General features: G+C 45.6%; 1 protein-coding gene across 1 annotated transcript; it reads left to right on the top strand.

Moving 5' to 3' along the window:
• Positions 1 to 21,549, top strand: LOC142588075 (scoloptoxin SSD976-like). The gene is made up of 6 exons (XM_075699539.1): positions 1 to 285; positions 2,051 to 2,326; positions 5,738 to 5,828; positions 12,707 to 12,885; positions 14,243 to 14,355; positions 17,841 to 21,549. Exons 2-6 carry the CDS (start codon positions 2,051 to 2,053, stop codon positions 18,109 to 18,111), a joined length of 930 nt encoding a protein of 309 aa, XP_075555654.1. The 5' UTR covers positions 1 to 285; the 3' UTR covers positions 18,112 to 21,549.
• Positions 21,550 to 23,721: the final 2,172 nt, after the last annotated feature.

The following is a 23,721-nucleotide window of genomic DNA, read 5'->3' as shown; positions in this document are numbered from 1 at the left end:
TGCACGCGACGGTCTTACTGGTGGGACTTTATTCATAAGGGTGCCCCCTTCCCTCCTTTATCCGGTCACTCGTGCTTTTCTACGCGCAGCCCCGCCAAGGTGCGCACGCTGCTGGGCCGGCGTGACGCAGCTGCCCCCTGCGTGAATAGGCTCGGCCGCGTGCCACCGCGGCCTCAAAGGGGGCAGACCAGAGGCCGGCAGCTGTGCACCCCCGTCGACAGCGACGGACCACTTCGGCCGCAGTGTCTACGACGCGGGTGTTGGCACTGTGGCGGTAACCTCGCGGTGAGTGCGCGCCCACTTAGCGACCGGGCAGGGCGAAGGAAACAGCCTACTATCACAATAATAGTTACGTCCACGAGACGCCAGAGTGTGCCTAATTGTGCTTTGGTTTACTTTTCTTCACTCCTTGTGACTGACGTCATCTTTGTTCACACGTTATAAACTACATCACGGCTTTGTTGTTGCGTTCGCGGAGGACGGTATACCACTGGGAGTAGCATTCTCGCCGGAAGCACACTACAGCGGTAAAACGAAAGCAGACGTTTCGATTTTCGCAGTCAAAACATCGTTTTAAATGTCCATACGAACGCTAGTGTTGCAGTAACGCGTTGTTTTGTCAGCTCTTTAGGTTTCAGCGTAAAGGTGAGCCATTAGACAAGCCATTGCGTCCGTGGTTTCAAACTCTGACGTTGGCGGACTGCCAAACACACTGAACATTGATAGAGCTGTCTAGCCATGTGCAGTACGTGTGGATGTATACCACACTCACCGGCATAATTTGCAGCTTTAAAACGCCAGGACGGGGTGTGTTAGGTTTGTATAGTTGAGGCGAGCTTACCTAGATTCATCTTTGTGCGTCCGCTAGATGACAAAGATCCTGTGGTGAGTAGAGAACATCGCCTGGTATAAATCTATTTGTGCGCTTGTGAGATGATCTGGTTATGGTTTGAAAAAATTGCAAACCTCTAATCAGTGCTAAAACTGTTTAGATTCAAATATTCTGCTTGTGATAGAGAAAAATAGGTGCTGTTCTGCAGAAAGAAGAAACAGGAAAAAAAAGGAAGACGTTTAAAGATCCACATTGAACGGTAGGTACTGGGGTGTTTCTCAGTCCTTCATATGCCTTCGTCTTATTTTGCACGTTAATGTCATGTTGTAAAGTCAACGTAGTCACATTTGAGGATGAAGCCATAGTCAGGCAGAGCTGCAGGTCCACATAAACGGACGATCATTCACTACATGCGCATAGCAGTGCAATACAAAGTAAACAGACAGCCCTCCTTAAATGTGCGCCGACAGAAGATTGGTGACAATAAAAAGACGTATTGTGCTGATATCCATCGTATCTGCGGTAATTAATTTTCACTGTTAACGCCACTATGACTCCTAATGAATGCTACATTGTGAGTAATTCAAGTTGCACCATATTACATCACTCTTTCTCTAATTCCATTGGTCCACTATTATCACTAGCACCACATTGATGTGTTTTCCCCCCCGTTCCTTGCATAGCAGCGGCTTCACACAGTCGCATTTGCTTGACTTCGCCAACACTCCTGACCGATGACATTGCGCAGTGCATTATGTTCGCAAGGTGTGCCACGTCGCTACACAGGGTTACCCTGTGGACTTTGTATTGAAAGTTTCTTCGTAAGGCTGTCATCTTATGTACCTGAGCTATATATATACTCTTTCTACGAGTTCCCTGCGAATAACAAGAGCAAGAAGAAAAGTTAATGAAAAAAAATATTGTGTTGCCAGTGGTGCTGCAATGTGGACTTCAAGAAATACAAACGAACAGTGCACAGTGTTCAGCAAAAGGAGCACTGACGAAAAATATCGAACACACCCTATATGGCGCTTATCTCACGCAGGATATCAGGAGCCGAATTCTCAAAGCTTTCAATACGGAAGTGCTCTTTGCTGCTGGTCGGCCACCTTCGCTAATACATGTGCCACATCAGGATTACATGGCAATCACGAGCAATTCTAGCGTACGAACTTCTTTTTATGAATGCCGGCCCTGTTCTTTTTTCTTGTTGTTCAGATGTGGATGGTAGTTACCGTCGGGGTTGTAGTGGCCATTCTAACCTGCGGCCCCAGCGCCGTCTTGGCGCAGCCCTGCAGACCCGCCTACTGGAACACGCGAAACGGTGTCGTGCACACTGCCTGCCAGCCACGCAATCACAACTGCACTATCCTGGTGCGGGGTCTGTCGAACCACGAGAAGAAGGACTTTCTGCGGCGCCACAACAAACTACGGAGCCTTGTAGCCATGGGCCGGCTCAGGGGCTACAAGCCCGCAGCGAACATGTACGAACTGGTGAGCCCATTGTAGACAAAAGTTAAGGTTAACGGAAGAAAACTGGCATACTGGGTATACCGAAGCTATAGGAAAGGAAACAAGAAAAGAAAAACATCGAAGGAGAGAGTAATTATCACAGCATCTCGCAGGGCGTTCCGCAGGGCAGTGTTGTCAGTCAGTTTTTATTCAACTGTGTCATGGCAGCCTTGCCCCCAAAACTCCCGTCTGGTCTACAGTATTCTCTGTACGCAGATGACATCAGCATGTGGGCCTCTGGATCTGATATACAAGACATTCAAACAACGCTGCAAGAGGGTCTGGATAGTATCGACACCTTTTTAAAAGAAAGAGGCATGAGCTTTTCATACGCAAGGACAGCTGTACTTCCTTTCACTAGACGACAGCTGAATAATTTCCAACTTACGCTTAATGGGCAAGCTTTCATGTTTGTCAAAGAGCATAAATTTCTTGGAGTTATTCTTGACCGCCAGCTGACATGGGTATCACACATCCGCGCAATTGAAAAGCAGATCAATGCTGTAATAAACGTACTTCGGCGACTCGCTGGCACAACGTGGGGGGGGGGGATCAGTCTCTTCACTACTACAAGTTCATAACGCACTCATAAAACAAAAAAATGCTTACTCGGCACCTATTCTACATAGTTTATCGCAAACGTCTGAGGAACGTCTTCAACGTTTACTGGCAAGGGGGGGGGGGTGGCTGCGAGTGTGTCTTGGGGTTCTGCAGGCTACCTCGAGTTCTTTAGTAATTGCTGAAGCTCGTCACCCACCATTTCCAGTCATACAAACGGTTGAAAGATGCCGACATATTTATCGCATCTTAGCTCAACACGAGACGCATCCATTAAACCTCGAGCTTACTGAAAGAAACAGAAGCGAAATTCACGATGTTGTGCGAGAACATCAAGCATTATTGCCGAGATTTGAATTATGCAAAGTGGATGTTAGTTACCCTCCCTGGATGTTAACATGTCCTAAAATAGAATTATCGGTTTACGGGATTATATCTAAGAGAAACATGTTCATAGTATCCGCACAACAACTGGCACTCTTCTAAATTTACTCATTATGTCCCCAGTACATCCACGTGTATACAGATGGTTCGTGTCATAAAATTCCTCGACTTTAGCATTCGTTATTTCACATTTAGCGCTACAGCAAACATTTAAATTATCCCGAGAGACATCTTCCACCTTGGCAGAACTGTTTGCAATCCTGTATGCTTTGCGTTTCGTAACATCAGAAAAGCATCCGCAAAAATGGGTTATCTTTAGTGATTCGCAAGCCGCTCTCACATGACTACCGAGCAATAAGAAAAAAATTTTGTACACTTTGCTATTGTATGAGACGCTCAAAGAACTTACAAAAACAAGCGCAATGAACCACGTAATTGCATTTCAGTGAATACCTGGGCGCTGGAATATTCCTGGTAATACTGCAGCGGACCCAGCTGCGAATCGGGCGCACAATAACGCAGAGACAATCAATCTTCCCCCTTTGCGTAGTGAAGTCCGTCTGCTCTTGAGACAGATTTCCTGTCGCCTCAGCAAAACTACCTGTTTTAATCGGCAATCTAAGAACTCGGAGTTATACTTTATAGACCCATGTATAAACTTATCAATGCCGGAAAAATCTGAGAGACAACAGAAAATTTGAAACATTGGTACACTGCCTGCGTCTTGGTACTGCATCTACGAGACACTTCTTGTACAGGATAAACGTGTCTGTTCTCCGCAGTGTTCTTGTGGCCATCCAGGCGAAAATGTGCATCATCTTCTCCTCGAGTGCACGAAATGCGATCCACAAAGAAGGGTACTGCAAGCAAATTTGTTGATATTAGATAGAAGACCATTCACCCTAAAAAAGATACTTGGCCCATGGCCAACTGCGGGCCTTCAGAAAAGAGCACTTCTTGCTCTGAAAAAGTCTTTAGAGGACACCAGCATTTTGAGAAAATATTAAGTTTCAGATGATCCAAATACGCTAAATGAGTAACATAAATGTTGTTCTGGGTTCAAAATTGATTTATGTGGTGATCGCAACTCTTACGCAATATGTATAGTTCCGTTCGGTATTTGCAGTGTATTACAAGTGTTGTGTGTTTTGGCTGTTCAAGATATCTGACTTTATATATGCGTACGAGTGCTGAACTGATGCGCAAATTTTGCGATCCATGTACTGTTGGACTGTATATTTTTTAATCATTCAGTGGTCTTCTGTGTGTCATATTTTGTGTCACTATTCTCCCTTTTTACGCAAATTTGTTTCCTTTGCCAAGTGACAAGGAGTAGTCTGTACCACAATAAGGACGCCAACCTCTCCTAATATTCATTAAAGAAAAACAAAAATACAGCGTAATTGGTATGACTGGTCTCAAGCGAAACTCAAGCGTATAGAATGGCAAGCAGAAAGTACTGAGGGCGTAATAGCACACGATGTTATTAGCATAGTATGCTATTTTATGCTAATATCATAATATACGTACTGTAGAATGATAAAATGAATTATTGCAAATTAACAAGATCAAACCAAGGCTGAACTCTTAAGAAGCATGCCTTTGCTAAATGGGCCTAATCTGCACCCCGAAGCAAATTTATTGCGCTAGGTATAACCTTTGCCCAGCAAATACCGCATCGACGGAATTTAGTTAACTGCTGTAACTTTTAAATCCACAAACTTGTTTTAATTTATTTTCAGCACAAGTAATGTCAATACGGGTACTGGCATATTGACAGTTGGCTGGTGCCAAATTTTAACTCTGCGGCTGATCTTCGGGAGATGGGTCCGATGACGATTGACGTCGTCGGCACGAAAGCTGCGACTACCTGCGCATGTTGGTTGGGTTGGTGTCGTTGGCGACACAACGGGACACCAAGATTTCAACGACACTTTCGGGTGTCACCGTGTGTCGACGACTCGGCCGATCATTGGCGTCAGCGTTATGTCGGTATTGGGGCTGTGTAGTGTGCAATGCGCCTTAAGCAATCATTGATGCTACCGGGAAAACATGTATTTCGGAAACTGTAAAATTACAATAATACCTGTGTACGTGTTGCATAAATGGCTTATCGTAGCTAGTATCAGTTTGTGTATTCCAGGTGACAAGCTACAGCTCGGGCCGCGGCTTGTGACATCACAAGCCGCAAATCAGCATGGTGGTAGTTGCCTCTAGGACAAACTTCCAACCTACGAACAGAGGCGCCAATTTTGAATTGTAGCCCGCAGAAACTTCTGGATTAAGTATATTTTAGATATTTTTTCTCGCATGTAAAAGTTATATAGGGTGGTCGACATTGCCACGTTGGAAACCGTAGTCCAATGGAGGCACTTGGCACCATTTTCTTTTTTTTCTGCTGCTAGAGTTGTCGAAGGGATGTGTACATTGTTGCTGACGTGCTTCTTGCAGGTCTGGGACGATGAATTGGCCGAAGTGGCGCAAGCATTGGCCGACCAATGTGGCGACATGATGCACGACAGAGCGGACGCCAGATTCACTCGTGAGTGTTCGTTGCGCTCTCTTTTACACTGAAGCGCAGTTTACTCTGAGGAATCTATTGAACGTCTCCGTCCGTAGGCACAAAAAAAAAATCGGACGATTTTCATAAAACACAATAACAAATTCTGCGGTGGTATGGGAAATCGTTTCGGTACTCAAGCGTCGGCAAGTCGAGTACTCTAACCGCGTCTCCACCTCCGCCGTCCACCTCTACGACGTCGTTCTTTAACTGTTAGTGAGCTTTATGTTAGAGAACGGAGTGCATAATCTGTGAAACCGGCTTTGAGTCGCTAAACACGGTCAATTTCCAGGACTCCCTGTATCAATGAACACAAGTCCACAGCGCAGAGTCGCGAGTTCTGCAGCCGTAGACGTCCGGACATGCGATATGTTTAGAATAGTAACGTTATTCCTTTGTCGGTTCATCACCGCGCCGCCAAAACTGGTCGAGTCATCAGTATAGATGTGCGTGCGGTTGCTGTAGTTGCACAGAGGAGTAAACTAAGCTGAGCGCAGATGGCTGTTGCTCAGGTTTTTTCTGAAGTCCTGTAAATGTGAGGGGTACGTAAGCACGGCTCAAACACAATTGAAGAAACAAAGGCCGGCCGCAGGTGCACACCCTGATGTAAGCGAGGCACGATGTGCACACAGTTGCATTGAATGTCGTGTAGGGACTTCTCTGTAGAAAGAATGGCGAGATGATGGCAAGGGGTCCAGACGACGTGCCTGATGTGTACGAGCATTGTCTCAACGCCAATATGTGTCGTGATTGTGTAGTCTTGGGTGATGGCAATAGTTTCAGCCATTGACGTGTTCCTCAATAACCGAAGACATATCTTAGAGCTTAGGCTAGAAATTTTGATTTTACGTAGGCCAGTTCTGCAGCTGTTGAATACAAGTAAAATTTACCACATGAATACAACAAATAGCATTTTGCAAAGTTGTATCATAACGCGTATGGACAAACCCTAGTTCTTTCCTGCAAAGGGTTATATCAAGGCAAATAGCATCCAGCTGCTCACAACTTCCAAGAACTGTGTCTTTTGCTGGACGATATCAGATGTCCGTTGATAGATATCCCGTATGCAGGCATTTGCTTTCGGGTAAATGCCACCACTGCGTACTTTTCCCACATCTCCCCTCCTTGATCACGAAAGTAACATTATGTCAAGATGGCTGCCTTCTGGAACTGAGCGCGCAGCTGAAGCTGTGTCACTACAGACGTGCAAATACAGATGCATTTAGTATAGATGGAGGGTCGAACGGCGTTTGGAAGGTTGTCGCTAGCTCAATTAGAGCTAGAGTAAAAAACGTTGCGTTCACTACTCCACCCTGAAGGACTCTGTGGCAAATGTAATGCTGGGGTGACGGGCCATCCTCGGTGAGCACGAAAAACCATCTGATCTGTAGTTACAAATAAATAGATAAATCTGATGACGCATTAAGGATGGATGCGCGAGTGGCATTATTGTAACCCCCTTTAACAGCCAGAAACAAGGCAGAAGATAATCGCTTACATACCCGATGGTGTTCGACGTACGTCACCAAGTTGTCAACACTGCCTATAGAAGAACAGCAGGGCCTGAATCTGGCCATAGCGTCTGGGTCGACTTCGTACTGCTCAATGAACCATCACAGATGTGCCAGAGCCATCTTCTCGATTACTTTGCCTATACACCTGGCAAGCGCAATAAGACTATATCACGCAATGTCTAAAGGCGACTTGCCATCTTTTAGGAGCGGAATAAGGCGACTTGACTCCCTTTCCTGGAGAACGGTAGCAGTTTGCCAGGAGTCGTTGTACAGGAGCAAGAGTACCTTTCGAGGCTGTTAACGAAGGTTACAGAGAGCGCGGTAAGTGATGCCATTAGGTACTGACATTGAGGAACGCCCGCACAAGGCAAGCGCATCACCTAGTTCGTCCACAGAAAATAAAAGCACTCAGTGCGGGGCTCACGGGAAAACGGTGAGTGGTCGGTGTTCACGTTCTAGCGGAGCATGTTTTGCCAATAACCTTCTTGCAAAAGGAATCTGACTCGTCAGTCTCTCGGCATTGTAGATAAATAGCCCGGGAGTAATATGGCCGGTGCTGTCCGGGGTGTTATCATACCCAGGTGGGAGTCATGGCTCGAAGTCGGGCGCCACTTCAAGGAGTCGGTTGATTACGCTGCTGGGGCACCTCAAAAACAGGGTAGCTGGCCTGCGCTACTGGGACGTCAAACACGCAGGCCAACTGCAGACGTATTTCATAATGACGGCGTGGTTGAGTCACTTAAGAGACGCTCTTGAAAGCTTTGTAGTGCTGACGCCCCCTGACGCTGCAGGAAAGCTGTACTCGTGAGCATTTGAATGACGCCGGAACGTAGTCGTAACAAAGGCCTGCCCGGAGTCCACGAACAGTTCTGCATATAGGAGACAAAGGCTTTTGTGGATCTAGTAATTCATAGAAAAACATCCATCGTGATCATCATCATCATCATCATCGTCGTCGTCGTCGTCGTCATAATAATAATAATAATAATAATAATAATAATAATAATAATAATAATAATAATAATAATAATAATAATAATAATAATAATAATAATAATAATAATAATAATAATCAACAACAACAAGAACAACGACGACGGCGACGACAACAGCAGCAGCAACAACAAAAAGTTTCATGCCACTGTAGACGCGAAGTGTCACTTCATTTGTGTTGTGACATGCAGCTGAATCACGAGGCTCATACTGAATGTCACCCCTATATGGGTCGTCTGGCTGCTTTGTTCACCTGCGTGTTTGCCTTTGTTCACGTAAGCTGATCTGCATACGCAAAGTGACGTAGAGACTACTTACGTCTGCTGTTTACCTAAATTCAGAATGCGTCGGTCCCTGTAAATTCCTGCATGAACACTCAACGCACTTGACAAATGAGCTGATAGGAGTCAGCGTTTTGTACAAAAAGCAACATAAATGAAATTATGGGGTTTTACGTGCCAAAACCACGATGTGATTAGGAGGCACACCGTAGTGGGGTACTCCGAATTAATTTTGACCACCTGGGGCTTTTTAACGTGCACCTAAATCTAAGTGCACGGATATTTTTACATTTCGCCTCCATTGAAATGTGGCCGCCATGGCCGGGATTTGATCCCGTGACCTCGTGCTTAGCAGTGCAACAGCAAAACCACTAAGCAACCACGGCGGGTAAAAAAAGAAAAACAGTTCGGCAGCATGTTACACTCCTGTAACACGTGAAGGCGAAAGCCTGCTGCACACATGGTAATGCGTTAAATTATGCGATCAGAGGGGGTCAGACTTCTTGCAAGACATAACGAGCCGCAGTGTGAAGTACACGTGTGGCAAGCCGTTGTCTGCTGGTTTCGGTCTCCTAAATTGCAGTCTCGCATCGTCGCGTTGCTGCTTTCGCAGTTCGGCTTCTTTTGCTCGTCTACGCTTAGCTGCGGCTTCGCATGCTCGTATAGCGGGGTCAGACTTGCGCCAACGTTTCTCTTCGACTTTACATTGCATCCTCTCAGCAAGGCAAAGCCGCACTTTCGTCGAATGCCTTGCTCCCGCCGCTTCGCATGTCGCACCTCGTTCCTCACTTGGCGGGCATCCTCGGCCTTAGCGTACTTCCGAGGAGCCTGTGCAATGCTTTACTGATGGTTCGGATTCTTGTTTTGAGCTTGTTCTTTATTGAAACATATGCTGTTCTGTGTGTTGTATGAGTGATTACAATGAATGTATGCACTTTTCGCTTCATTTTGCTGAGCGCTTGTAGGCTCTGCCTTAAGGGCGTATGAGTCGTTGCTTACGGTTGTGTGGACCATTGCTGATAATGATATCTTTTTTTACCGCTCGACTAGACAGCGCGTCTTTGAGGTATGAGCCATTGCGACGAGCAACTTGAGGCTCTCGCCTGAGAAAAGCAACATTTGAATTATATTTACTCCCGTATCTTAAAGCGAAGCTCTTTTTGCGTACATTCCCAGGTTTAGCGTGGTTTCTGGCTTGTACTGGGTCGGTCGGTGTCTTGAGGAAACATTTGTGGATATTATTACAACGTTTATATAGGGTGTCCCATCTAATGTTAGCCGAGCCGTTCATCCAAAGAAACAAACAAACAGGTTAAAAGGACACAGTGCAAGATACGATTTTAAGACCTACGGTGTTAAGTCATCAGAGTTCCGACGACCGAAGACGGTAGGTCTTAAAATCGTATCTTGCACGGTGTCCTCTTAATCTCTTTAAAGGAGTGGCGAGCAAACACTGTATGTCTTAAAGCGCGATACTCAGATGAGTGATAAAGCATGACTCATTATTGTTTGCAATAGCCTCTCACTTCCTTGGTATTCCTAGCGGCCGGAGTCGGCGACATGGGGTGATAAGCGAAAACGTCGTATGACCGGTGCAAGGTACCTATAGAAGCCTTAAATTTTTACACATCTCTCGTATATTCCTGTGCGCCTATACTACTCTCATGGAGATTCTTCCCTCGGCAAGCATCGTACATCGCCTTCGTCCTCGTGGCACAAAAAGCCAACCACTGACCATCCGTGCGCGCGTCATTCTCTACCACTGCTATCTCGCTAACTCAAGCTATGTTCGCGTCATTTAGGTTCGAACGCTGCTTTGAATCTGCGGATTTATTAATGTAGAAAAACATGTCTTGAGTCCTAAGAACTGCATACTGGTGTAACAGTATTGCTGAATGCGTTAACCGGCCATCTGCTGCCTTGTTGCAACAAATAGCTACGAACTGATCGTCATCGACGAAGCCACACTTGCCATTATCCTAGTCGATAATTTATTTTACACAACTTCAGTGCCGTTTCTATGTAGTATTTATTTACATGGGAAACTGACAGCTTGACGGGTATCACCAGTTCAGTGATTTGGTTCTTGAGGGCCCCTTGACGAGCACATGTTATTTGGTCATTGGCACTGCTGATCTGTTAGCCACTGAACAGATGAAGGTCAAAGGTGAAGGTTGCAAGAAAGTCGTAAGTATTGCCCAAGTAGTCTCTGCTATTTCGTCTTATACCCTTGCCACACGGGCGAACACTCACACACACTCAAAATACCTTCAAGGTTGATACCATTCATACATTGCCATACGGGAATATCTAATGACATTAAAACTTAGTGCTACTCGCGGAATAGTACGTTCCCAGGGCTTATTCGGCCGTCGAATGCATACCCTCGCTCTCAATGTTAGCACCCTTATAGCTGCACATAAAAAAACACATATTTTAAGTCAACAGAAATTGTTCTACATAAAATATGCCTATAAGTGTATTTGATGACAATCTTGATGACACATCTCGGACTTTTACCCGCTGAGTAGTACTTTTGATGATATTACGATTCGAAACTTGCTACATTCATTGCAACTATCATTCCCACGGCGTTTGATCTCATCAGAAGTGTGCGTACATCGGCTCTAGATATTATGGCACTCAGAAACTTAGGTATTTAGACACTTGATGCCACCGTGTGGCATTGGTACTACAGGAATATATTCTCGTTATTTTCCTTTCCACATCCACAGCGGCTAAGTGAACCCTTTTCACAGCCTTCCTGCCTTTATTTCCTTCGATTTCTTTATTTTTTAATTGTTGCAAAAAAGTCGCAGTTTCACCAGAAAGGCAAAGCATCGATTGCGATATTAAATTGGTAGACATCTATAATAAGTAAGGATAGTAGTTTTATTGGCCGTATAAACTTGTAAACACTTGCTTGCTAACTAAACTAACAAACATGGTGTCAGCGCGCACAGCAAACATGCACACATCACACTCGACGACCGCGTACACTCGCTTTCAAAACGCTGGTGGGAGGAAGCGCGGCAGCAGCAGTGAGCGCAGTGACCTTCGTGTGGTCTATCGCTTCAACGCAAACTGAGAGGCGAGAACACAGCACAGGCAAAGCTACGAGCGGTCGGCCCACCTTGACTCTGTCTCCAAGGCAGATAAGTTTCAAGATAAAGCCCGCGCGAACGCGCGCTGCCGCACCATACGCAGTTGCTGCCGAAGTTCAACGCCCCCTTCCCCCATCTCCCTTCCTCCCGGTTGCTTGCGCGCGATGGAAGACGGCGCGCTTCGTCCCCGTTTTACTCCCTTGCGCGCGCGATTGAACCGCGATCGTTGGCTCATCCTCGCACGCTTTCACTCGCACATACAGCATACGTCGCGCGGCGACCGTGTTACTGCCCTTGGACTTTATACGGAACATCACTGCGACGGCGACGACAAAAATGCGCCTGGAGTGTCCATATAATTGCTATCGCATTAAAAATGCCGGACGTGTTGAAGGTTCTTTGAAGCTGCAAGGTGTCCGAGCAATGGGAGAACGGTCACTTTTGCGCCAAAACATTTCTTTGGGGCTAATTGATGAGACACTGTAAGTGCGTGCAGCGCGAGTAGACGAAGACGGAATAAGGATCGAGACAGGACTGCGCGCTCATTAACAACTAAGCCGTCCTGTATCGTTCCCTGCTTCGTATCCGTCTGCTCGCGCATGCACTAGCCTTCTGCTGCATCAGCTGATTGGCCCAATAAATGCTATCACCGCTAAACCTGGCGGAGGAGATGTGGGACCGTTGCTTCCGCGCCTCTGTTCCGGATGCCACGGGGAGAGAGGTTCCTTAAAGACAGAACGAGCGCGATGCACGCTAAACAAATGAATTGCCATTTCTTTCTTAATTTTTTTAAGCCATAACACCAGCTTCACATGAACCCGGGCTGATCGTGAAAAGTTGGATTTCATGCCATCAACCTGATAAGCATGAAGACCGGCTAGCGCGCGGCCACAATCTTCGCAATAGAATAATTGGGCGCACTGAGCAGGCGTCGGCGTCACTTTCACCTTGAAATCCTGGTGTTGCAGGTCGTTTCCGGCTCACCGGCCAAAACTTAGCATCGGAGCGGCGCTCGAATGATGTGCGGAAGATAGGCAGCCTCGGTTTTGTGGACACGTGGTTTAAGGAGCACCGCGATTACCCACCCTACCAAGTGAAGCATTTCGAGCCGAGTTTCGGCCCACGGCCCACCGGCCACTTTACTCAGGTAATAAAAAACTACCGCTGCTGTTTTTGATCTCGAATTTTACAAAAATGTTCAGTTATTTTTCCGGAAAGGTATCTTGAAGTACGTTCGAATTAATGTTTACCTCACATTTCCGGCGAGATATTATGCCTATACGGTATTTCAACTGATTATGGTCGCGAAATCCCTGGAATCTGCGACTGGCGCTGCTGTTTCTCAACTGTTTTTCTTTCTCTAGTTCACGTGGGTTGTCGAGCGCCGTAATAGATGGTATAAATTAAGTACAGTCGTCCAGACATGCTTTTATTATGGCACTTCAAGATATACAATGATTTTGGGAAAGTGGTCCACGCCCTGTGTGCGTATAGTCTGCGGAGGAGAATTTTGGCTAAAAATAAAATCTATTAGATTTTCCGTACCTGTTGCGTATCCTTTTGGCAACAGGGTGACAATGTGTGAACGCAAACGTATGGTAGTGACGGCCAGGTTTATTAGCAGAGCCACGCGAATGCTGTGGGGAAGTCGTGCGCCGATTACGTGTAAGATGTTTGTGTTTCTATGGACATCAGTATCCGCAACTGGTACGTCTAAGAAAACGCCTACGGCCAATGCGAGTCCCCGAATGTTTAACTAGAGAATTTTACGACAAATATCTTGAGTAGTTTGCGTCTGAACATAGTCTTCTCAGCGTAGAAATGCAACATTTATTTGTACGCCTAGTCGGCGGACTATAGTTCAGAAAATACCGTATTGGCCATAAATAAGCCCATGCATATATTCGGTCGACAATGTAGCCAACTGTGCTGACATTTGGGTTTTGCTTCTTTGCGCACAATTTCTACATGCAAATATAGTACATTCTTGTGTTGTTTGTTAGTTAGTTTGTTTGTTTATTCTTCTGTTAAACATATAATGCATTGTATTGTCAAACGTTTGAGGCCTCCTTGCTGAAAAGAAGTTCTGCCTGTGTAGCTTGTGTAATGGCCAGCACAAACAAAACAGAGAAACGTGTAAGAAGAAAAGCAAACACTCTGTTTATCATACGCTTTATGCCACTTCGGCGTGCCTGAGTGGTAACCTTGTTGAGCGAGTACACTGCAGTTTGAATGTTTTAGCACCGATTTATTGGTTCTGAGCTTATGTGAAAATATTGTGAGACATTCAAATGCGTACTCGTAGAAAATGTTCAAAATATAACTCAAAAATAAACAAAAGCTACCTTAACGCATCGTCACGAATGTTTACGTAGCAATATAACAGAACGTAAACATTGGTTTGCGCAAGAGCATTCTTAAAGGAGCCAGCGTAAGAGGTGCGTGCAACTAGTACCGCCTTTAACAATGTCCCAGCTGTTCATTTGCATACCCGCTCTGCGCAGATGATATGGGCGGACACCCGGTACCTTGGTTGTGGGTTTACGATGTTTCGCATGAAGGGAGACTTGAGCGTCATGCCGTACCAAAAGCACTACGTCTGCAATTACGCCGATAGGTGGGTATGCGCCAACGCGCGTTTGACGCCGATACGCTCTAGGCACAATGCATGCAGGGCCAAGGAGGGCATTGGGTGCCGTGGAAATTTATGATTTTATTAATGTTATTATTTTTTTATTACGTGTGGCTTAGCCTTGAAGTGCTGATGGCACACATGCGCTCGAACTTAACTTTTTTTTTTCTTTGATCTCGAGCTTACATGTGACATTGCATCATCCACTGTTTGTTTCTATTTAATTTTCTTTTTTTAATGTCCGGCAGTTGGTTTTCTTGGTTTCAAATACCTGTAATCGTTTGTAGCTCGTTAGTGCTGTACAAGTGAGATGGAGTACCAGGAAGCAGATACTTTCAACCTCTCCATCATATCCTCCGGTTGACGATACCTGCCTCACACGGCCAGTCACATCGACTTAGCGATTGTTCAGTCTATGAAGCAGTAGCTGGTGTGCCTAACGTTCCCTTCAAACGGCTATTCATAGCGCATAGGACTCAGCTGTTCGCCCATTGTTGTCTCTCCTTTTACAGGGGAAAAGTAATGCGATGAGCTACCACCTGTACTTGGTGATGTCTCATGTGCTGGCTTGTATCAAATAAAGGAATTTGATTGAGCTTGTGTGTTACAAATATGGAAATTCATTGCACAATTTAGATAAATTTTTGAAGCGTCCATTACAGAGTTGTGGTATATCTTCGTTTAATTTTGATTCTCTACGTGGAGCGCAAAGCACCCCAGTTGTTCTTACCTATCGCAAACTTCAAAGTTAGACGCCACGGCAGTTGTTTGGCGAGACAGACACTGCGTCTCTGCAGAGTTCGCCCGTCATCGCAGCCGAGTGGCCAGAAATTGCTATCAAATTCCCACAAGGGCACATACGACGAGCATCAGAAACCGTGTTTTGAACTGAGGTCGAACAGCGCGAATAAAACAAGGACACGAGGAAACAAATAAACCACAGACAAGCGCTGACTTCCAACTGGAAGTTTATTTGAAATTCTCCAGCCATTTTATACCTTTTCCAGCATTGGTATGCGTATAGCAGTCGAAAATATATCTGCAAAATCAGATACATCATAATCTTTCATGCAAAAAAGCTATTTCTTTTTTCGACAAGGCAAGAGAGGGAGCGCCTTACACATTTATCTCCTTCCTTTCTAATGTAATAAGCCTCTATTATTTCTCTTTCCCTCTTACCTTTTCCTTTCCCTATGAATTTAATGTTTCTTCAAATATGGGAGTGCAAGGACATTTGTTACAATTCCCTGCTAAATGACTCCGCTAGCCATTCTTTAGGTTACTTTTTTTGATTTCCCGACAGTGGAAACTTTGTATTCGGAATCTTATAGCTTCATAATTCAAAATATCCTAGCTTATTTTCCGGTGTGACCTATACCATTATTGAGACATATGAAATAGTGTTTCAGGAAGCACAGAGTTGTCAAACGGGGCTTCCGATAATAAATTACAAGGACCTGAGTCTCATTTGTAGTCCTTGGAGAAAAATTGGGCATATTGTAACTTTCTGATGAAACTCGAGGTAAGCCGCGTAAAGAAACGCAACATCGAATAGTTAGCTCTTACCAGCAATCTTTCTGTTGGGCAGTATGTACCATGTCAATGGTGACCTAAGTCTAAACGCTATGAATATTCTTAAATCTTTCATTGTAGTTCCGCCGCACGCGTTCATTAATTCAGTGCCCTAAAGGCGATTTTTATACGCTCTGAATATTCGTGACATATTGCCGTTCTGTTCTCACTTCTTTCGCCCAATAATAGAATCACAGACAGAGTTTCAGAGGTGGCACAGTTCTCAGTAATAGCGAACATGATACGCGTAAGTGGATGTTGCGTATATACGATCTGACTGTATTAAATTGTTGTTTATAGCTTACAACAAACCACAAAAGCTTCCACGATAGCTAAGAAAATCCGATAGCCAACAATATTTGAAAACTGAACTTTCTGAAAACATATTGAGCATTCAGTCTTTGTCAAACGTTTCAAAGCAATGCACCGAGAAAAAAAATCGTCGGCCCTTGTTAAAAAGCTTCCTTAGAGTCCTATTTGCGATCCACTCCACGGACTGTGTGAACGCCTATTGTACTGCCTGATTTTTGTTTTGTTTTTGTGTTCTTTCCTTCTCTTCTCTTTCTAACCATCTCACCTTCCAACCACGATCAGGGTAGACATCTTTATGTGGCTACGCGCAAGATGTCCTATAGCTTTGATGCACCGCGTTCGGGTTTTATTCCGGCTGGGCAGGTGAAGCGAGGACAATGGTGCGTCTTAGTCATACTTCACGTGCCCTTCTGCGTTTTATGTGCCCTCATATGCTAATATCAGTTGTCTCGATGATCATTTGAGAGAGGGCAGCAAGTTTCATTTGAGTCAGTAAAGGCAAAAAGCGTTAAAAAGGCACGACCACCATTTAAACAAACTAAACTACTTACTGGGCTTTGAACGAGAAGAAAGGAAACCGAGGGCCCGATTCTCATTAGTCATCTCATAAGAAGCCAACAAACAAGGACACGACTGACAGCGTAAGGGTAATTACATATACTTATTAATTAAATTAAAGGAATGGTAAATCAATGAAAAACTTGCCTTCACCGAAAAAGATCACCTACACGTCACGCCTGCGACAGAAACGATGTTCCACATCCGCCGTCAAGGCCGTGAGGTGTGGCGCTGGCTAACGCTCCCGGGTTTAGTTCTAGTATATATACATGAAATACCCCAGAAAGCGGATTGGAAAGCGGCACCGCGGTATCCCAGTTGGCAAGAGCACCGCACGCGTAATGCGAAGACATGCGTTCGTGCCCCACCTGCGGTCAGTTGTTTTTTTTCAACCACTGTCATTGCCATTAATTTATCATTTCTTTGATTTAAATGATCAGCACATGTAATTTCCCCTATGCTGTCCTTGGTGTCCTTCTTTGTTGGCTTCTTATGATACCGGGCATTCGACACATGGTTACAATAAGTGAGGGAAAGAAGGAAACGGTAATTCGAGGGGTTTCACTTCCGTTAACGTCCTCTGTGTAGTTCGTCGAGCTTGGCTTCTTTCCACTTGAGAAATATCATGTGCCGCCTCGGTCATATCTGAATGGGAACGCCAAGAGAAACTGCAGAAGTAAGAAGTACGAGTAACACGGCACCCTAATGGTATACCGACATGATGCGGTGTCCGTTTGAAGGAAAGAGGACTCTCCGCTATATGTATACAATACGCTGTATGGCAGGCTACCGTTAGATGTCTCGCTGCTTGGATATTACTTCCTTCTTACAGGTACGCTCCGGTACTTTAGAGGTACACGTGCCGAGCAGAGCTACGCAATATCCACCGACGTGAGCGCAGACGAAGCTCTGTAGTTATGTTAATTTTTTTTTCGCTCTCTCTCTCTCCTCCTCTCTCGTGTGACTCTCGAACCGACGCGACCGAAGTCTCCCTCGCACGCACTCAAAGGCGCTCGCTTCCACCGCAGCGGCAACATCAAAGGCAGGCCTGTCTACTCCGAGGGCCCCACGTGCAGCCGCTGCCCGGCGGGATCGCGCTGCGTCGAGCGGACCGGTCTGTGCAGGGCGCGCAAGAGGAGCCGCCGCGGCAGGCAGAGAAGTCGGACGGAAGGCCGCCTACGAAACAGCGCGCTCTCCGCACGGGGCAGCGGCGCAGTGCGAAGTGTGCTGCGCAAGTCGGTCACAAGTGCTGGGCGCGGTGACTCACTTCGCGGGAACCACGTCTCGCGACGGGAATAAAAGGGAACCGGGCAGTGGCGTAGCCAGAAATTTCGTTCGGGGGGAACTCACGTTGCAGCTTGGCCGCCTGCTTATAAAATTTGTCGAGGGCATGAATAATAACTGCATTGTGATTGCCAAATATGCTGCAAATGAATTCATAAACGCTACGTGCTGTCAAGACAAGTAAAATACGTAATTTTTCATCAAAGCATATGCTCTTATGTCCCAAAAACTGTTGCCGAAATAACTGATGCCAATGCTTCCATGTTCTTTGTCTATTTAGTAAGTAAGGAAACTATCACACGAACTTTAGAACTATGTGAGCTAGAAACCAGCAAAGCAGCGCATGCCGCGGATATGAAAAATGTAAAGGCCGTTGGATGAACAAGTTGAGGACAAATATTTTAATGAATCTTTGTCATTCAAGAACCTTGTCTCATTTTTGTACATATGCAACGACCAGGGAAAAATCTCAATGACGCTGTCATTTGTTCCGATGTATTGCGCAGGAGCAGCTGTCACCGGTCGTGTATTGTAATTGCACCGAAATTATAGTCGCAAGAGAGAGCATATATGAAAAGCAGGAGTTCTGAAAAATGTACGAGGGCAAGTCAAATGTAAGTGAGCAAATGTGAATGTATGACAAACGAGGTACTTTATTTAAAAGTAATCTCCATGAGCATTTAGAGATTTCTCCCACTGATTCACGAGTCGCCCGATTCCCGTATCATAAAAATCCTTGGCTTGCTTCTTCAAAAAGTCTGTAAATGAAACTTTCACGTCACCGTCCGGCACGAATCTGGTTCCCTTGAGCTGTTTTCTCACTTGCCCCAAAATGTGGAAGTCGCAAGACGACATGATTGGGCTGTAACGCAAATGTTGCAGCGTTTCCCGCTTGAACTTTGCCAGTTTTGTGTTAACCACATCAGCGACGTGGGGACTGGCATTGTCTTGGAGCAAGATGACCCCACTCGTCAATTTTCCACGTCGTTTGTGCTTCATTGCGACACGCAGCCGTTCCGGCGTTTCACAATATCGGAAACGATTGATAGTCGCTCTAGGTTTAGCAAATTCTATCAGTAATGGCTCCTGACGATCGAAAAAAAGTCAACAACACCTTTCCAGCGAAAACGACGGCCTTTGCTTTCTTTGGGGGTGGGGAATTCGAATGTTTCCACTGTAAGCATGACCGTCATGTTTCAGGCACGTAATAGTGGCACCATTCTTCGTCCACGGTGGCAACTGCAGACAAGAAGTCGTCACCATCCTTGTGATACCGGATCAGATGAGCCAAGGAAGCGTCGAAACTCTCCGTCTTCAGGCGGTGGTTCAAAATGTTGGGCATCCATTGTGCACGTAAGAGCCGATTACCAAGATGTTCATGGATTACGGTGTGAACCGAACCATCACTGATGTTCACACGCTTTGCCAGTTCATCGGTGCTTATCCGCCGTTCTTGTCTAATCAGCTCATCAACCTTAGCAATTGTGTCAGGGGTGATTGCACGGTGCCTTTGGCCCGGTCTTCGATCGTCTTTGCAACTTTCACGTCCTTCTTTGAACCGCTTCCTGCAACGCTTCTCAGTGGCAAATGAAATGCAATGTTCAGCGTACATGCCACACTTCGACTAATTTCTTTTTGAGAAGTACCTTCAGGTGTAAAAAAACCTGACGACACGACACTGTTCAACTTTTGGAGCGTCCATTATGTCACGCGACCATGTTCAACCGAGTGTATAAGAGCATTAAAAAACATTTATCCTCACACTTCCGTGTCACTTTTGTAAATGAGAGATCCCTGTGTGCTACACGCATGCTTTGCAGATAATGAACCGAACCATTAATGCGCGGGGTGGGTTGGCTCACTTTAATTTGACTCGCCCTTGTGCATTAGAAATACGAAGATACAGCTTGATAAAGGGCAAAAAAGTGTCACTGGAAACAAAGTTCAGTGCACGTATGCACAAAACATCGCAACAAGATATTTATACGTATAAGTCTCCAGTAAATATACGTAACTAAGAAAAAGTCACTGTATATACTGCGTGATACAAGGCAAATAAACATGTTGCGTAATCACAGACTCGCAGATCACAGAATCGAAAGGCCCGCCATCCCGCCTCCCTCCACTCCCCATGATGTATCGCGCGCGATAGAAGGCGGCGTGCTTCCTCCCCGCTTTTCTCCCTTACGCAAACAAGACTGAGCCAGCATTGTCGGCTCACCCACGCCACTATCACCCCCCTACGATTTCACTCGCACATACAGCATGCGGCCCGCGGTCGTGATGGTATCGCGTAGGTCTTTATAAGGAACATGAGGGCGACGGTGAAGGCAGGAATGCGTATGGAATGTCCGTATAATTGCTCTCGCAATAATATAATACGAGTATCCGGCAACTGAAGCGACCCGTGGGCCAATACTTTCCGCAAAAGAAGTAATAAAATCGAACGTTGCGTCGCAACAAGGTCTTTGTTTCTTTTGTGGGGCGGGGGCACCGATATGAAAAGAAAGAAAACCGCGAAGGAACGCATGTTGGACGTGCACAATCGAACACCTACTCTGGGCACCTATAATGTGGGTACCAAAGGATCGAATATCAATGAAAACGTGAGTCGCTTGGTCCACAGTGAAGCATACCCATTCTGCTCGGTATCCTACACGGGCGAGACAAGACTTTCCGGACAGGTTACGCTCAAGCGAACGCATTGCAATCCGTCGAGTCCCCGCAGTCATGGGAGTGAGCGACCATTGTTTCTTTTTTCTCGTCTGCTAGCCAGAAAGCATCCAAAACTCAGCCAGGCGAAAATCCACTCGGCCACAAAAAAACGAACGCGCATCGAAGTGCGCCGCGCGGTGGTCGGGGCAGCACGAGAAAAGTGCATGCGCTCTGGCTCGATCTGGCAGCCTGCCGGTAGCGAGAACAAAAATTTGAAGAGGCTCAACGTGTCCTCGTGTATGAAAGTCAAAGTAGAAAAATAAGTAAGAACGTAGTTACCTTTGCTAGCATTAGTGTCTTGACATGAATGCTTTGGCTCAGGTGGAAAAAAAAATGACAGCAAAAATGAACCACCACGGCGCTTCGTCTCATCGGACCTCGCTGCATGCTTAGTCAACTTGTATACTTGTGTGTTGATTTGGCTTGTCTAGTTGTGTGGTCCGATGTAGGACTTTAAAAACGACAAATGTTTATAACAACATTAGACGTACAATGTTCCGGAATTGAAAATCTAAAGCATGACTTTGGAAATGTCAATGCACCTTTCGCATCAAAAGTTTATGAGAACCTTATAGCCACAAAGTTTCAGAATTGGAATCCATGCGCTCCGTAGCTTCCACGAGAGGCGGCGACGAGCCCGCTCGCCATCAAAACACCCTTGAAACTTTGTGCCCGGATGGCACTCCTTGCGTTATGTGACTCCCCGTGCATGGGCGTTGCCGCGAAATCCGGCCCGAGTTTGCTATGTTCGCTCTGAAGTGTCTTCTCGAGCGTGAAATAGACATTCTAGACAAAATCCCGAATGATTTCCGGCGCCGGGGGTTGTTTTGGTCGGCGGTGCATGACAGCACGAAAATTTCGGGGGGGGGGGGGTGAGGCTAACCCCCATAACCCCCCACCTGGCTACGCCAGTGGAAACATGTGATGTGACCGCGTTGCATATGCTTTAGATGATGCTGACGATAGTTGATGGCGCATATTGAAGAACGGTAAAAAAATAGAAGAAAAGGAAAGGAATTCAAAGAAATCTTTTTTTGGGGGGGGATGTCGACACAACAGAACTGAAAACACCTGTTTTCAAGTTCCAGTGTAGCTTAACGGAGGTTTCAGGACACGAAATCTTTGTGCGCGCAGCACTCCTTCTGGACAAAAGCATGCGAGACAGTACACCTGCGCGGACGCATCCCTTTGTGTTACTGGGGACAGCAACAGAATCGCTCGGACTTTGTCTTCTCTTTTTCTTTCCCGAAGGCACGTGCGATAGCCTGGCAGAGATTATGTAACGTCAGTTCGGTAGTAAGGTAGTTTCGCATTCGATCGTCGAGACATTGGTGATTAGTCTGTGTCTCTGTATTTTGTCATGAAATCCTCCTTATCGCGGTATAAACGGTTATATCCAGTATTTTCCTGATCAGCCTACTTGGTAGTTAAGTATACCGTTATAATTCACGTCATATTTTAGCCACGAGCATAAGACGAGGTCCAAGAAACAGAAACGACAAGCACCTGCGCCAACTTCAGCCATTTTATTTGAAACGATCATGCGCACGCCCAATGAATGACAAGCACTAAAATAATAAAAAAAGAAGAATCGGAAACGGTTTAACAAAAAATCGATGCCATGTGCGTTTTAAGATAATTAACGCGACGCACGCCGCGTCTAATTATTTTTTTTTTGAAAGGCGACGCAGAAACAGCAGCCGCACAAAGTTCCCCCAGACTGTGTATTTCTGCAACTTCAATAATCTCTCTGGTCGTTTGGTCAGAGTGCTTAGTTATTAGATAGATGCAAATTAGATAGATTAGATAGGAAATTTAGCAAAAATGCGATCACAACCAGAATCAAAACTGTAAACATCAAGTACCCTTGGACAGCTTTATGAACTTTGTAATCATGGTCCGGAAGCCTATCGTTCAGATAACGTCCTGTCACCCAACGTACTTTTTTGCCGCATGACAGTGGCATAGTAAGATTCACTGCAGGGGTTGCGGCGGCAGTCATTCCAGTCTTTAAATGTGTGTTCTCCTATAGCTAAAGGCACCCTGATCACATTAAGATAGTGTTTGGGAAAGCAGCAGAAATATAGCGTCTGGGGGAGATCGCGCCAGCAGTGCTTTTGCATTGCTTTCTCAAAAACAAGCTTGTGATATAGGGCATGCGTTGCGAAATTGTCCAGGTCCGCATGGGGCATTTCTTCTCGTTATCTGGTTTCGATTTTTTTTTGGTGCTTATTATTTGTTGTGCGAGGATATACTTTGTCATGTAAATTCGCGCTTAAAAAAAAAAAATAAAACCAGGCGGTGGTTAGCGCGCGTGCATGTCTGTTGTGCTCTTTCTGTTTGGCCTAAAGTAAGACATAAAGCAAAACTACCAACTTGCCCTAACTGTCACGTCACTCCGCTGGGAACTTGTACAAGAAAAGTTCAGTTGCACGCATAACCCTTAAGTCGACATATTAGGTTACGGAGAGAAGTAGCTGAAAGATTTCTTGTACTTATTGAGGGACTGTAACCTCTGTAAGTGAACATTGGAACACTCATTATGCTATGTTAAAGTTTAGTAAGATTGTTGAAACCGCGACACTTAATGAAGCCGTGCACTGACTTGGTGCGGTAGTACCATTGAAACGTTGTTTTGAACTGGGGAACGTGGCAGAAAGTTGTCTAGCTTGCTCAGAGGTCAGTCAAAACGTTTTCTTAGGCTGTTGATTCGTAACGAAGCAAATATCACAGCGCAATAGAGACAAAGACGCAGCGCCTGTCATGTGCGCTGCGGCTTTGTCCTTTTCGGAAGTAAGCGTGGTCTTGTTTAGCCGTCGTACGAACTTGAGTATACATGAGGAGAACAAAGCGTTGGCACGTTGTACGAAGATGCGCGCACGTGGCAGTGACCTGTTGTGTTCTGCAGAT

This window comes from Dermacentor variabilis, chromosome 1, assembly GCF_050947875.1.
Source record: "Dermacentor variabilis isolate Ectoservices chromosome 1, ASM5094787v1, whole genome shotgun sequence".
Classification (NCBI taxonomy): Eukaryota; Metazoa; Arthropoda; class Arachnida; order Ixodida; family Ixodidae; genus Dermacentor; species Dermacentor variabilis.
Note: the sequence above shows the minus strand (reverse complement) of the source record. Positions and strands in the feature narration are given on the sequence as shown.

Bases quoted from the DNA above. Each gene is read 5' to 3' on its own strand.
- LOC142588075 (XM_075699539.1), top strand. From the start codon at position 2,051: ATGTGGATGGTAGTTACCGTCGGGGTTGTAGTGGCCATTCTAACCTGC. The intron at 5,829-12,706 runs GTGAGTGTTCGT...CTGGTGTTGCAG, and splicing joins AGCGGACGCCAGATTCACTC to GTCGTTTCCGGCTCACCGGC. The intron at 14,356-17,840 runs GTGGGTATGCGC...CTTCCACCGCAG, and splicing joins GTCTGCAATTACGCCGATAG to CGGCAACATCAAAGGCAGGC.